Source organism: Oncorhynchus mykiss, chromosome 13, assembly GCF_013265735.2.
Source record: "Oncorhynchus mykiss isolate Arlee chromosome 13, USDA_OmykA_1.1, whole genome shotgun sequence".
NCBI lineage: Eukaryota > Metazoa > Chordata > Actinopteri > Salmoniformes > Salmonidae > Oncorhynchus > Oncorhynchus mykiss.
This window is the reverse complement of record NC_048577.1, coordinates 64,798,656-64,813,362: the sequence shown is the minus strand read 5'-3', so window position 1 is coordinate 64,813,362 and position 14,707 is coordinate 64,798,656. Positions and strand designations below refer to the sequence as shown.

The 14,707-nt window shown below is 42.4% G+C and overlaps 1 protein-coding gene across 9 annotated transcripts in view; it reads left to right on the top strand.

The window, feature by feature from the left end:
• The window catches only part of LOC110487480 (brain-specific angiogenesis inhibitor 1-associated protein 2), a 146,996-nt gene extending 132,289 nt beyond the window's left edge, over positions 1-14,707 (top strand). For 2 of the 9 annotated variants that reach the window (XM_036941956.1, XM_036941951.1), the window contains exons 13-15: positions 651-804; positions 3,386-3,426; positions 11,127-14,707. In XM_036941956.1, coding sequence (XP_036797851.1) covers positions 651-804; positions 3,386-3,396 — 165 coding nt within the window. In that variant the 3' untranslated portion in view covers positions 3,397-3,426; positions 11,127-14,707. Of the gene's footprint in view, positions 1-650; positions 805-3,385; positions 3,427-7,028; positions 7,149-7,401; positions 9,161-10,465; positions 10,509-11,126 lie in introns of those variants that run through there. The other 7 variants (XR_005035649.1, XM_036941952.1, XM_036941954.1 and 4 more) reach the window with 7 other exon arrangements.

Sequence of the window (14,707 nt, the reverse complement as noted above, 5' to 3'; positions counted from 1 at the left end):
CAGGTGAAGTAAGTAGATAATATCCTAACCAGTACTATACCATTCAGGTGAAGGAAGGAGATAATATCCTAGCCAGTACTACACCATTCAGGTGAAGTAAGTAGATAATATCCTAACCAGTACTATACCATTCAGGTGAAGTAAGTAGATAATATCCTAACCAGTACTACACCATTTAGGCTGGAACAATAATATGATAATGTCAATTTAAAATATATATATATATATATTTCACCTTTATTTAACCAGGTATGCAAGTTGAGAACAAGTTCTCATTTACAATTGCGACCTGGCCAAGATAAAGCAAAGCAGTTTGACACATACAACAACACCGTTACACATGGAGTAAAACAAACATACAGTCAATAATACAGTAGAAAAATAAGTCTATATACAATGTGAGCAAATGAGGTGAGATAAGGGAGGTAAAGGCAAAAAGGCCATGGTGGCAAGGTAAATACAATATAGCAAGTAAAACACTGGAATGGTAGATTTGCAATGGAAGAATGTGCAAAGTAGAGATAGAAATAATGGGGTGCAAAAGGAGCAAAATAAATGAATAAATACAATAGGAGGAGAGGTAGTTGTTCCATCTCTTCACGTTCAGTAAAGATTGATTTGATTGGCTGAATGATCGCTGTCCCCTCCAGTCTGCACCATGGGAAGAGCAGCAGTACCGGGAACCTGCTGGAGAGCGACATGTCTCTGCCCATGCCCGACTACGGCCTGACTGCCCGCCTGCTGGCACAGAGCCTGGCACAGAGCAGACCCAGGCCCTACAGCATGGCAGGCTTTACCACACAGGTCAGTGTTTGTGAGCGAACACGCAGTCGGACAGATGCTGACACACAGATGGATAGACGCTGACACACACCAGGCCACGGCCCTACACCATTTTCTCTACACAACTGAAACAGACAGCCATATACTTCTAAAGACACACGACAAACACAATCTCCCACTCAGAACACGCCCTCTTCCCAGTAATCCACTGTGGTTGATTCAGTCTGGAGAGTAGAGGTGTCTGGTCTGATTGGCTATCTGGAGGACTCCAGACAGAATCTCCCACTCAGAACACACCATCTTCCCAGTAATCCACTGTGGTTGATTCAGTCTGGAGGGTAGAGGTGTCTGGTCTGATTGGCTATCTGGAGGACTCCAGACAGAATCTCCCACTCAGAACACACCATCTTCCCAGTAATCCACTGTGGTTGATTCAGTCTGGAGGGTAGAGGTGTCTGGTCTGATTGGCTATCTGGAGGACTCCAGACAGAATCTCCCACTCAGAACACACCATCTTCCCAGTAATCCACTGTGGTTGATTCAGTCTGGAGAGTAGAGGTGTCTGGTCTGATTGGCTATCTGGAGGACTCCAGACAGAATCTCCCACTCAGAACACACCATCTTCCCAGTAATTCACTGTGGTTGATTCAGTCTGGAGAGTAGAGGTGTCTGGTCTGATTGGCTATCTGGAGGACTCCAGTCAGTTTGCTGTATTGTTCTGTTAACACTATGTACTGTAAGGAGTAATACTGCAGGAGAACACAGGGATATAGAGTAGGAATGTGGCTCTAGCGCCATCTGCTGGAGGTTCTCTATCAATAACTGCTTTTATACATGAGAGTTTCTGACAGTACATCTATAAAATAGACACTGTGTGAATGATCATACACGACCATACTTGTAGCTCCCGAGTGGCGCAGCGGTCCGAGGCACTGCATCTCAGTGCTAGAGGCATCACTACAGATCCTGGTTCGATTCCAGACTATCCCAACCAGCTGTGATTGGGAATCCCATAGGGTGGCGCACAATTGGCCCAGCGTTGTTAGGGTTTGGCCTGGGGTAGGCCGTCATTGTAAATAATAATTTGTTCTTAACTGACTTTCCTAGTTAAAATGAATTTTTAAAATGTAAAATGAAAATACAGTTACTCACAGTAATTGATGTATCATTAGGCCATGCTAATGTTATCTTTGTAAGGTGTTAACTATTAACGGCAGGATTTGTGAGATTTAGGAATGAGCTGTGTGTTAAGGAGTGTTCTAATGTAGGAATGAACTGTGTGTTAAGGAGTGTTCTAATGTAGGAATGAACTGTGTGTTAAGGAGTGTTCTAATGTAGGAATGAGCTGTGTGTTAAGGAGTGTTCTAATGTAGGAATGAACTGTGTGTTAAGGAGGGTTCTAATGTAGGAATGAACTGTGTGTTAAGGAGTGTTCTAATGTAGGAATGAACTGTGTGTTAAGGAGTGTTCTAATGTAGGAATAAACTGTGTGTTGTGGAGTGTTCTAATGTAGGAATGAACTGTGTGTTAAGGAGTGTTCTAATGTAGGAATGAACTGTGTGTTAAGGAGTGTTCTAATGTAGGAATGAACTGTGTGTTAAGGAGTGTTCTAATGTAGGAATGAACTGTGTGTTAAGGAGTGTTCTAATGTAGGAATGAACTGTGTGTTAAGGAGTGTTCTAATGTAGGAATGAACTGTGTGTTAAGGAGTGTTCTAATGTAGGAATGAACTGTGTGTTAAGGAGTGTTATAATGTAGGAATGAACTGTGTGTTAAGGAGTGTTCTAATGTAGGAATGAACTGTGTGTTAAGGAGTGTTCTAATGTAGGAATGAACTGTGTGTTAAGGAGTGTTCTAATGTAGGAATGAACTGTGTGTTAAGGAGTGTTCTAATGTAGGAATGAACTGTGTGTTAAGGAGTGTTCTAATGTAGGAATGAACTGTGTGTTAAGGAGTGTTCTAATGTAGGAATGAACTGTGTGTTAAGGAGTGTTCTAATGTAGGAATGAACTGTGTGTTAAGGAGTGTTCTAATGTAGGAATGAACTGTGTGTTAAGGAGTGTTCTAATGTAGGAATGAACTGTGTGTTAAGGAGTGTTCTAATGTAGGAATGAACTGTGTGTTAAGGAGTGTTCTAATGTAGGAATGAACTGTGTGTTAAGGAGTATTCTAATGTAGGAATGAACTGTGTGTTAAGGAGTGTTCTAATGTAGGAATGAACTGTGTGTTAAGGAGTGTTCTAATGTAGGAATGAACTGTGTGTTAAGGAGTGTTCTAATGTAGGAATGAACTGTGTGTTAAGGAGTGTTCTAATGTAGGAATGAACTGTGTGTTAAGGAGTGTTATAATGTAGGAATGAACTGTGTGTTAAGGAGTGTTCTAATGTAGGAATGAACTGTGTGTTAAGGAGTGTTCTAATGTAGGAATGAACTGTGTGTTAAGGAGTGTTCTAATGTAGGAATGAACTGTGTGTTAAGGAGTGTTCTAATGTAGGAATGAACTGTGTGTTAAGGAGTGTTATAATGTAGGAATGAACTGTGTGTTAAGGAGTGTTATAATGTAGGAATGAACTGTGTCATGATAATGCTCTTTTCCATTTCAGCCTGCCCTTGAGGACTATGACAGTCGCTTTGCTGCTGCAAGGTAAGAACCTTATTATCAACCTCCCTGAACTACTGACCTGGTAGTTACACTGAGTGGTATGAATGTGAACTACTGTACTGACCTGGTAGTTACACTGAGTGGTATGAATGACTGATCACCATGTAGAATGAATGTGAACTACTGTACTGACCTGGTAGTTACACTGAGTGGTATGAATGACTGATCACCATGTAGAATGAATGTGAACTACTGTACTGACCTGGTAGTTACACTGAGTGGTATGAATGACTGATCACCATGTAGAATGAATGTGAACTACTGTACTGACCTGGTAGTTACACTGAGTGGTATGAATGACTGATCACCATGTAGAATGAATGTGAACTACTGTACTGACCTGGTAGTTACACTGAGTGGTATGAATGTGAACTACTGTACTGACCTTGTAGTTACACTGAGTGGTATGAATGACTGATCACCATGTAGAATGAATGTGAACTACTGTACTGACCTGGTAGTTACACTGAGTGGTATGAATGACTGATCACCATGTAGAATGAATGTGAACTACTGTACTGACCTGGTAGTTACACTGAGTGGTATGAATGACTGATCACCATGTAGTATGAATGTGAACTACTGTACTGACCTGGTAGTTACACTGAGTGGTATGAATGACTGATCACCATGTAGAATGAATGTGAACTACTGTACTGACCTGGTAGTTACACTGAGTGGTATGAATGACTGATCACCATGTAGTATGAATGTGAACTACTGTACTGACCTGGTAGTTACACTGAGTGGTATGAATGACTGATCACCATGTAGTATGAATGTGAACTACTGTGGCGGGCCGGGCGCAGTGCGCGCTAACCAAAGTTGCCAGGTGCACGGTGTTTCCCCTCCGACACATTGGTGCGGCTGGCTTCCGGGTTGGATGCGCGCTGTGTCAAGAAGCAGTGCGGCTTGGTTGGTTGTGTATCGGAGAACGTATGACTTTCGACCTTCGTCTCTCCCGAGCCCGTAGGGAGTTGTAGTGATGAGACAAGATAGTAGCTACTAACAGTTGGATACCACGAAATTGGGGAGAAAAAGGGGGAAAAAATTCAAATTTAAAAAAATAAATACACAGCACTGACTAGACTGGGATATGAGAGTAAAAATAAAACTACAATGAACAAAAATATAAGTAGCATTGTGTTGTGTGACTGCACATTTTAGAGTGACCTTTTATTGTCAACAGCACAAGATGCACCTGTGTAATGATAAGGCTGTTTAATTAGCTTCTTGATATGCCACACCTGTCAGGTGGATGGATTATCCTGGCAAAAAGAAATGCTCACTAACAGGGAGGTAAACAAATTTGTGCACAGAATTTGAGAGAAATAAGCTGTTTTGTGCGTATGAAAAAATTGGGGGAACTTCTATTTCAGCTCATGAAACATGGGACCAACACTTTACATGTTGTGTTTATATTTTTGTTCAGTGTAGATCATTAAAGACCAATATTGCTTTGATGTGGAAGTTTAGCTGTTTAGTTTGAGTTCAAACTTGGAGACACTGCAGCTCTTCAGGCTTTGGATAAAAGTGTCTGCTAAATGGCATATATTATATAAGACCAGTCTTGGATGTCCAGCTCTGAGGAAGCTTTCATTTCTCCTCTTTTGGGGTCTTGCTTGCTTTTTCCTCAGACTCCATAGCTGCTATATTGACTTGTCATTTAATGACAACAGCATTTCATATAACTAGTGTCTAGAAGGTTTATTCTCCAACTGTTTCTGAGTCAATGTTTGTCTCTCAAACTGACTCTATCCCAAGTGGAATAGGGTTTCATTTGGGACAGAGTTAGTTTTTGTAATCCAATCAGAAGTCAGATCCACTGCTCTGGGAGGAGGGGTTAACCTAGGTTCATCCGAAGAGATTGATTTATTTCTGTCTGTCTGACAATGGGGAAGGTGTGTGTGTGTTTACTTGTATGTATGTGTCTTTTGACATATCGAATGACATCATTCTGACCTCATGTTGACATCACTGCTTGGTGAGGCTGGAGCTCTGATGAGCTCTGGTCTGGCGCTACAAGTGCTTCTACATAGAGTTTGATAGAGAGCTCTTTTTTGCATCTTTGCCATAATGGCTTCTGTGACAGCATTGGTAGCACCATTGAGGGATTTCTCCACTTGAAAGGAAAACTCCACCCAAAAGTGATCTTTTTGGTATTTGTTTCATTAGTACATTGTTGACGTAGTACCAAAAATGTTTTACTTGTCAACAATCAAGTTTTCAACATAAGTAACTTTAAAAAAAACTGAAATCATACCCATCATATGATGCTGTATTTTATGGGGATGATTTCAGTTTTTTTTTAAGTTGCATATCTTGCTGACATGAACAACGTTTTGGGGACTATGCCAACAATGGACCAATGAAACAAATACCAAAAGATGGCTTTTGGGTGGAGTTTTCCTCTAAAAGAAATAAGGCAATTTCATCTTCTTCTTCTATTGACAGTCGGTTAACAAACTGAAATGATCAACACTGCCACCTGTAGTCTGTTGTCTGAACAGGTATAAATCCAAGGTTGGCTATATACAACCGCCTCCATTTATATGATGTTTGTTCCGTAGTATCATTCATTGGCTGATCCCTCCTGATGACCTGGATAGAATTATGTGATCCTTCCATAATCAATAGGAAGTCCCACCCAGTTGACTACTTCAAAATGGTGAATGTCCTCAATGGAGCTGTCCATGCTAAAACAGGCTTCGTTGCACTTGAGCTGTCTATCCAAGTCTATGGTCGTTTCACATACTCCTTTTGTTCCTGAATATCTGATTCTGGGTCAGATCTTGTATTTATAGATCTAACAGGCCCAGGGTGTCTCCACCCTAGAGGCACTGAACTCATCTTACACCAGACCCCCACTGCCAACCAGATGACTTGGATTACCTCATCACAAATGGCCTCTAGGTTACTTGGATTGAATTTGCATATTGTTCAAAAAGACAAGTGATTCTGTGAAACATTTAAATATCAATACATTCCATTTCTTTACCCTTCAAAAGTTTGTTTTCTTTCTATCATCATTAATATTCAGATAGATATAGAGGCCTGGGTTGTGTTCATTAGGTTACCAAACGGAGGAAAACTGACAAACAAGTGGTACGAACCTGGACTTGTACAATAAGAAATGCAAATGTCTGTTGCAAAGCGTTTTGTGTGTCCTAATGAACATGACCCTGATGAAGGGAGTCCCATCTCGGTAACTATGGCAGCCAGGTGTGTTTTGGTGTGGGAGGTTTAGGTGGGAGGGAAGTACTTGCTACTCGTGTGTGTGTGTTTGAGATGGATGACACTGCAGTCTGACTGTGCAGAATCACTGATCTTCAACTAACTACTGATCACTACTCATTGTGTGATCAAGATGAGTGATTCTGTGCCTTGCCTTGTTCAAACTGATCCACTCAAAACACACTGATGGTACAGCACCCCTCTCCTCCCTACACCGCTCATCCCAAATCCACCCCTGCCTGCCTGCCCTCCTTGCCTTGTGGCTGTCTTGTCCCTCCATCTTCTCTCGAAGTGTGTCTCTTCTCTTCCCACCTGGCAAGCTTCCTTTCTCTTTGTTCCTTGTTCCACAGTTCTGATCCCGATGGCAAATTGATTTCGACAGTGTGAGAACAGACAGACAGAGACAGCTCCCTACCGGATAGCACAGGGGCCGCCCCCTCTCTCCCCCCCCCCCCCCCCCCCCCCCCCCCCCTTTCAGTCTCTTCCCAACAATCTCACCCCTTAGTCTCTCCACCTCAATCTCACCCCTTAGTCTCTCCCCCTTAGTCTCCTCCCTGTCTCTCCCCCTCAGTCTCCACCCTGTATCCCCCCTCCTCCCCCCTGCTTCCACGCACTCCTTCTCCAAGTGGAAGAGCTCCAAGTCTCATCCCTCCTTTCTGTCCTTTCTTCCTCTCCTTGATCCCTCCTTCACTCCTTCCTTCCTCGGGTCGGTGGCGGTGACAGTGGCGGTTGGTGGGTAGAGGATGAGGAGGGCGCTGAGAGGGAGAGCCAGGGAGAAGCCCGTCCACCAATCGGCTTGCAGCGTTTCCCACTCTGAACTCTTAACTTTGAACTTCTCTATCTAATCAATGTCCGTGCGAGAGACAAAATGGACACTACTAAACTCTCAATCTCAAACAAGAGACTGCCTTTGCCACTGCTTGTCTTTGACTTTCATGCATGTACATGGTTGTGTCATTTTGTTAAATCTGAAAAGACATGTTCGTGTACCAAGTGCCAAAAAGATTAACATTGTATACAGTCATTGTACTTCACTCAGCCACTGAACTGGACTAAACTGCTTTTCTAAAGCACGTGGAATGACTCAACATGATAATGGAGACTTCGGATGTGTCAAATGGAACCCTATTCCCTATGTACATTTGCCCAGGGCCCATTCTATGGGGAATAGGTGCTGTTTGTGACGTAGCCTTTGTTTGCATTGAGGCTGTGCAGATATTCTGTCTGTTGTTCCTTTGATATACACTATGTGGCGCTGCACTCATTGCCTGGTGTGACCTGTCAATGCTGAAGTCGATTTGAGGCTTTTTTTCTCGACGGTGTCATTATGCCTTACTTCTGAAATGTTCCCTTTTTTTCTGTGGTAGTTTAAATGTGCAACTTAGGTTGTGGAATATAAATATCTTAGTTTAACTTGGACACCCCTTTCAAATTTGACGCAAGAATCAACTTTTTGTTTTATCAACTTTTGTCTGGGTGATCATTACCATCCAGGACGAATTTCGTATTTTCCTCTTTTTATGATTCTTAAAATCAAGATGATTATTTTGTTAAAAATAGAAATAAATGTTTCACAGTGCAAAATAAATAATATATCTTTCAAATTCAGATCACACTATATACATCCAGTCCTTTCTAGGACCTCCTCCAAGCCATCCCATGAGTGGTCAGTCTGAAATATTCACTTTCCTTCAAATAGTCCTTGATGGAGCTCCGTTTGGACCTTTTCTGACCCCTGAATATGCTCTTTCAGCAGTTGGGGCAGTCATCATTGACCCCTCTACAACCATTTGAACCTTCCATGACCTTTGTCTAATTTTCTCCACAACTGCTGTGATCTAGTTGAAAGAAAGTACAAAACAATATGTTTAATAATATGATTATCATCGTATGTCCTGAGTGATTATGTCCTTTTTTTGGTCTTCATTTCTTTGAAAAAATGCGTTAAGTGTTGTTGTAAAAAGATTTCCAGAAAAATATAAAAATATTTATTTGAATAATATAAAAAGTCATTATCTTTGAGCATGCTACGGCGCAATGATCAGAAATGTGATACTATTGAACTTTGACATTGAATGTATGGTGACTTTTTACAAAAAAAGTATTCTAAATAAAACATATCTATATATTAATAAACAGTTTGTTCAGAGGAGAGATCTGTTCTGTCAAATTAATGACTTAAAAAAATATATATATTTGAAATGATTTAATTTAATATTTTTTCTATTTTGATTGACATCAGTATGTTTTGGACCAGTACTGGCCAAACATATGAAGTATTGTCTGTTGTCATGGCGTCTGCATCGTCCACACCTCATCCCTCCCTGTCCACCTCATCCTCTATGCACTACCTCTGGCGTCCCATAGCAACCAAGCTCTGATCGCCACATCATCATGATGTGATTTGAACCATTTGAGTGTCAGTGTGTGTGGTGAATGTGTGTGTTTGTGAATGGCACTATAGATGTGTTCCTCTCCTTTCCTTCCTACCTCCTTTCCCTTCCTGCCTTCTCTCCTTTCCTTCCTGCCTCCTCTCCTTTCCTTCCTGCCTCCTCTCCTTTCCTTCCTGCCCCCTCTCCTTTCCTTCCTGCCCCCTCTCCTTTCCTTCCTGCCCCCTCTCCTTTCCTTCCTGCCTCCTCTCCTCTCCTTCCTGCCCCCTCTCCTTTCCTTCCTGCCTCCTCTCCTTTCCTTCCTGCCTCCTCTCCTTTCCTTCCTGCCCCCTCTCCTTTCCTTCCTGCCCCCTCTCCTTTCCTTCCTGCCCCCTCTCCTTTCCTTCCTGCCCCCTCTCCTTTCCTTCCTGCCCCCTCTCCTCTCCTTCCTGCCCCCTCTCCTTTCCTTCCTGCCTCCTCTCCTTTCCTTCCTGCCCCCTCTCCTTCTTCAGACAGTATTTCTCTAGTTTTGCTGCCATGTGAATATAATCCTGGTTTGTTTGAACTTCCAGTTGTATTAGGGTTATAGCCTGAAGCCATAGGACACATCCTAGTACTCCCTGTGTATAGTCCTAGTACCCCCTGTGTATAGTCCTAGTACCCCCTGTGTATAGTCCTAGTAACCCCTGTATATAGTCCTAGTAACCCCTGTATATAGTCCTAGTACCCCCTGTGTAAAGTCCTAGTACCCCCTGTGTAAAGTCCTAGTACCCTGGTTGTGGAGACCTGTAGTAGAGAAGGTGCTGTGCTATAGCAGCCACACAAGTCCCATTGACAGCTCTGTGGTTAGGCTTTTTACACATCATCTCTGCAGACAAACATCAGGCTGTGACTTGGCTAAGTTGAGGGCATGAAAATGTGTATTGTCAGTCTTCCATCGTTCTTCACAGATCCAGTCCAAAGAGCTGGTTTCCCAGACACAGATGAATCCTGTAGTCTTGGAACAAAAAAAAATAATTTCTCAAGCAACCATGATTTTTAAACCAGGAATAGTTTGCCTCCCAAATGGAACCCTAATCCCTTTATAGTGCGCTACTTTTGATCAGGACTCTGGTCTAAAGTAGTGCACTATATAGAGAATAGGGTTCCGTTGTGGACATGTACCAGGTTTAATTTGTGCCTGGGAAATGAACCCTATATCAGTTAACGTATGTTCATCTGACATCAGACTAACTAGCTGTGCCAATGCCTTTAAGAACTGTGACCTCACTATGCCTGACTTCACTATGAGAGATGAGCTTTATGCACCCTATTCCCTACATAGTACACTCAAACGTAGTGCACTACATAGGGAATACGGTGCAGTTTTTGGATGCACACTAAGGCAGTCAAACCCAAGGGTTTTCTTTACCTTCCAGTTTGGGTCCAGAAATGTCCCGGTTCTGAAAGAACAGGACGTCAGTAAGTCACCAGCCTCCATCGCCGCTCGCTCACTCACTCAGCCAACCAACTAATCACACTCTCTCTGGTTCTCTCGGCTGTCATTGGCTGTCTGGCTTCAGTAAGGTGCTGGACATCCCTGTTTTGTTTTTTCCTTTTCCAACCTTCGACCTCTCTGATTGGCTTTCCTTCCTGAGGCGGGGTTTCTTCCGGCCAATCCAGGAGGCCCTGGGTTGCAAAATAATGTTTTTCCATGGAGGTAAACGTGTCAGAAGACTCTAAGTCCTTCTAACCCTGCCTGTCTGTTCTGTACTCTCAGAGTAAATGTTTAACTCTTCACTCCAATAATAAGCACTACAGCATTGTTTGTTCTCGCCTGCATGCTGGCTCTAACATTCACTTTATAAATAATAACTACAGACACACATTGAGAAACAAAAGTATTTAGTCAGTGGAGAATGGCTACTGTTATTGTACTTTCTGGTTTCTATAGGGGTCACTATAATCTACCAAACAGAAAACTGAAGATAAATACCTTAGGGTGGGTGATGAGTTGGGATTAAGGGTTTGACCTAAGTGTCTTCCATGTGTGTTCTATCCAGACTAAACATCTCTCTTCCTTGCTCCCTCTCTCCACAGTGACCGAGCCCTGGAGATTTACTTCAGACAACCCATCAATGATGACAGATCAGCCCCTATATTCTACTAGCATGGGGCCTTCACAGCACCCCTGTAGGTCCCTGGCCTCTCACCCTCCCCCCACAGCACCCCTGTAGGTCCCTGGCCTCTCACCCTCCCCTGACAGCACCCCTGTAGATCCCTGGCCTCTCACCCTCCCCTCACAGCACCCTGTAGGTCCCTGGCCTCTCACCCTCCCCTCACAGCACCCCTGTAGATCCCTGGCCTCTCACCCTCCCCTGACAGCACCCCTGTAGGTCCCTGGCTTCTCACCCTCCCCTGACAGCACCCCTGTAGGTCCCTGGCCTCTCACCCTCCCCTCACAGCACCCCTGTAGGTCCCTGGCCTCTCACCCTCCCCTCACAGCACCCCTGTAGGTTCCTGGCCTCTCACCCTCCCCTCACAGCACCCCTATAGGTTCCTGGCCTCTCACCCTCCCCTCACAGCACCCCTGTAGGTCCCTGGGGCTCCCTGGCCTCCGATCCTCCTCTCACAACCCCCCTGTAGGCACCTGGGGGTCCTTGGCCCCCACCACCTCCCCCTAACCAGCTTGTGTGTCCCTGGCCCTTCGCCCTCCTCTTAAGACCCCTGTAGGTCTCTGGCCTCTAGTCACAATACTGATAATAATGAACATATATTTTTCATTTCTATGTTCCTGTAACTTAAATAATGTACAGCAAACTGTCTTAAGAGGTTGAAGGTAAATATTGAGAGGGAGGACAACGTGTGGTATGTATATAGGTTATATTACAGTAAATTGATAGTTACACTGGATGTAGATGTACAGTATAACATAAGTACATTTGTAAATACTTTTTTCATTTAAAACTATTACTTGATATTTTAAACCAAGTCTGCCCAACGCTCTTCCTGAAGATCTACCATCCTGTAGGTTTTCAATCCAACCGTAATCAAACATACCTGATTCCACTAGTTAAGGTCTGGGTGACCTGCTAATAATTAGAATCAGGTGAGTGAGTGAAAAAGTACAGGCCGGTAGGTCTTCAGGAAGAGGGTTGGGCAGCCCTGCAGCAGGCCTATATGCTAGCCTGGAACTGCTGTCAACTAGGATGGGCGTTAGGGAGGCTCCACCACTACACTTACACTGCCTTGCAAAAGTGTTCACACCCCTCGGATTTCCTCACATTTAGTTTGTACTAAGTGGGATTAATAATAAATAAAATATTGTTGTCAACCATCTACACAAAATACTAAAATCAAAGTGTTTTATTGATTTAATATGAATAGAGATTACATAACAAAAATATCGTTGTTGCATAAGTATTGAGCTCCCTGAGTCAATACATGTGATTTAGGGGGCGATTTACATCTGTGTCTTCCTGGGTAAGGCTTTTAAAGCTTTACACACCTGGATTGTGCAATATTAGCCCATTTTATTATTTTTAAAGTTCTTCAAGCTCTGTCAAGAAGTCTCAACTATTGATTTAAGCAGATTTATGTCAAACTGTAACTTGGCCACTCAGGAACATTCACTGTCTTCTTGGTAAAATACTCCAGTGTAGATTTGGCCTTGTGTTGTAGGTTATTGTCCTGCTGAAAAGTGAATTCCTCTCCCAGTGACTGGTGTAAAGCAGACTGAAGACTCAAGGATTTTGCATGTGCATAGCTTCATCCCGTTTCTTTTTATCCTGGAAAACTGCCCAGTATTTGCCGATGTCAAGCATACCCATAACATGATGCAGCCACCACCATGCTTAAAAATAAGGAGGCGGTTAGTTACTCCGTGTTGTTGGATTTGCCCCAAATGTAAGGCTTTGCAGTGTTTTTAAAAAAGTATAACTTAGTGTGCCTTGTTGCATACAACATGCATGTTTTGGAATATTTTTATTCTGTATATTTGTGCTGTTCTTTTCAATCTGCCATTGTAAGTCATTATTGTGGAGTCTCTACAATGTTGTTGGGCCAACCTCAGTTTTCTCCCATCACAGCTTTTTTTTAATTCTGCTCCGGTGCCAACTTGTTATTTGTTAAGCCAAACTAATTTAGGCCTGAACAAAGGGGCTATATTTTAGTTATCTACTTTAATTCATCTTCAAAATAATCTTCCACTTTGACATTGGTGTATTTTGAGTCGATCGTTGACCCAAAAAAAATACAATTTTATCAATTTGAATCCCACTTTGTAACACAAAATGGGAAGAAATCCAAGGGGTGTGAATACTTTTGCAAGGCACTGTAGATAGTTCATGTCTTCTTGCAGGTTAAAAGGTGTCGGTTTGTTACACCAATCCATTTGTACATATCATGTTTTTTCCATAATAGACCTCAGTATTCTTTGATGAAAACACTGTACATTTGACATTGAACATCCTATAGATAGACTACTAACTTACAGTATGAGCATTGAATGAAGGCTTGCAGAAACCCGGTCAGATATGCATATCACCAACTCTTTCTTGTTCAGTCCATACCGATCTTCTTTGCAGTGAAATGAGGTACCTTACAGCAATGTGTCCTCCAGCTAAGGCAGGGGGTCGTTTAGCAGCTCATGGAAATGCATAGTGATGTACAATGAATGTGATCAAACACAACTGCAAACATTAGCTAATGCTTCTGTACAGGCCGTAGACCACCATAGATAACACCATATTGTCTAGGAGTCGTGAAACAGTATGCCCAGTAACATGGGGACTGTGCCTTCTGTCTGCCTGTCGTTTCCTATGCAGCTGCAGGTTAAACCATCATCCTAAAACACTGCTATAAGCAAAGGGCACATGTATCACTTTTATCTGGCTATTGTTTGTTATATTGTTTCTTCAGAATGTCACAAATGTTATTTTCTTTGATTTAGACTTTTCTAAAATGTTTGATCAGTCTGCTAAGTAATTCTACTGTAAACAAAATGTTATTGTTGCTTGAATACGTTAAACTACTACTGTACTGTACTACATACTCTAATGGTAGAATACAAAAATGGAGAAATGCTATGAATTCCCTTCTACATTTTTTTCTTTTTAAAGTGAATATTATAACTTTATAATAAGATGTTAGCTAGCTACAGTAGAAATAATAGCTGATATGATTTGACGATCAGATCTAGTTTCCCCACCTCAGAATAACAAAAAAGAATGTTATTGTCATAGTGTGATCACGCTGACTCAGTATTATACACTGTAGGCCTATCTGAAACCACACCCTGTTCCCTTTGGCTCTGACCAATAGTAGTGCACTAATCTGGGCACTAAGTAGGTAATAGGATGCCATTTTGGACACTTATTGATTGTCTTCAATATGGGTCAGAGAATGGACAGTAGTCACGCTGGTTAGTGTGGAGGTATGAGAGAGAGAAACTGATATGAGTGTAAGAATCGGAGTCTCAACAGATACCACTGGTTGGATTCAACTTTAGACGACTGTTTGCGAACAGGTAAACCACTGGCTAGGCACACCAGAAGGGTTTCAAATACATTTTATACGGTTTTATAATATTTTCTCACTCTGTTCCTGTATCTGTATATCTGTACAAAAATGACCTTTGTACACATTCATGACCTTGTATGAAATAAAACAATTGGACACAA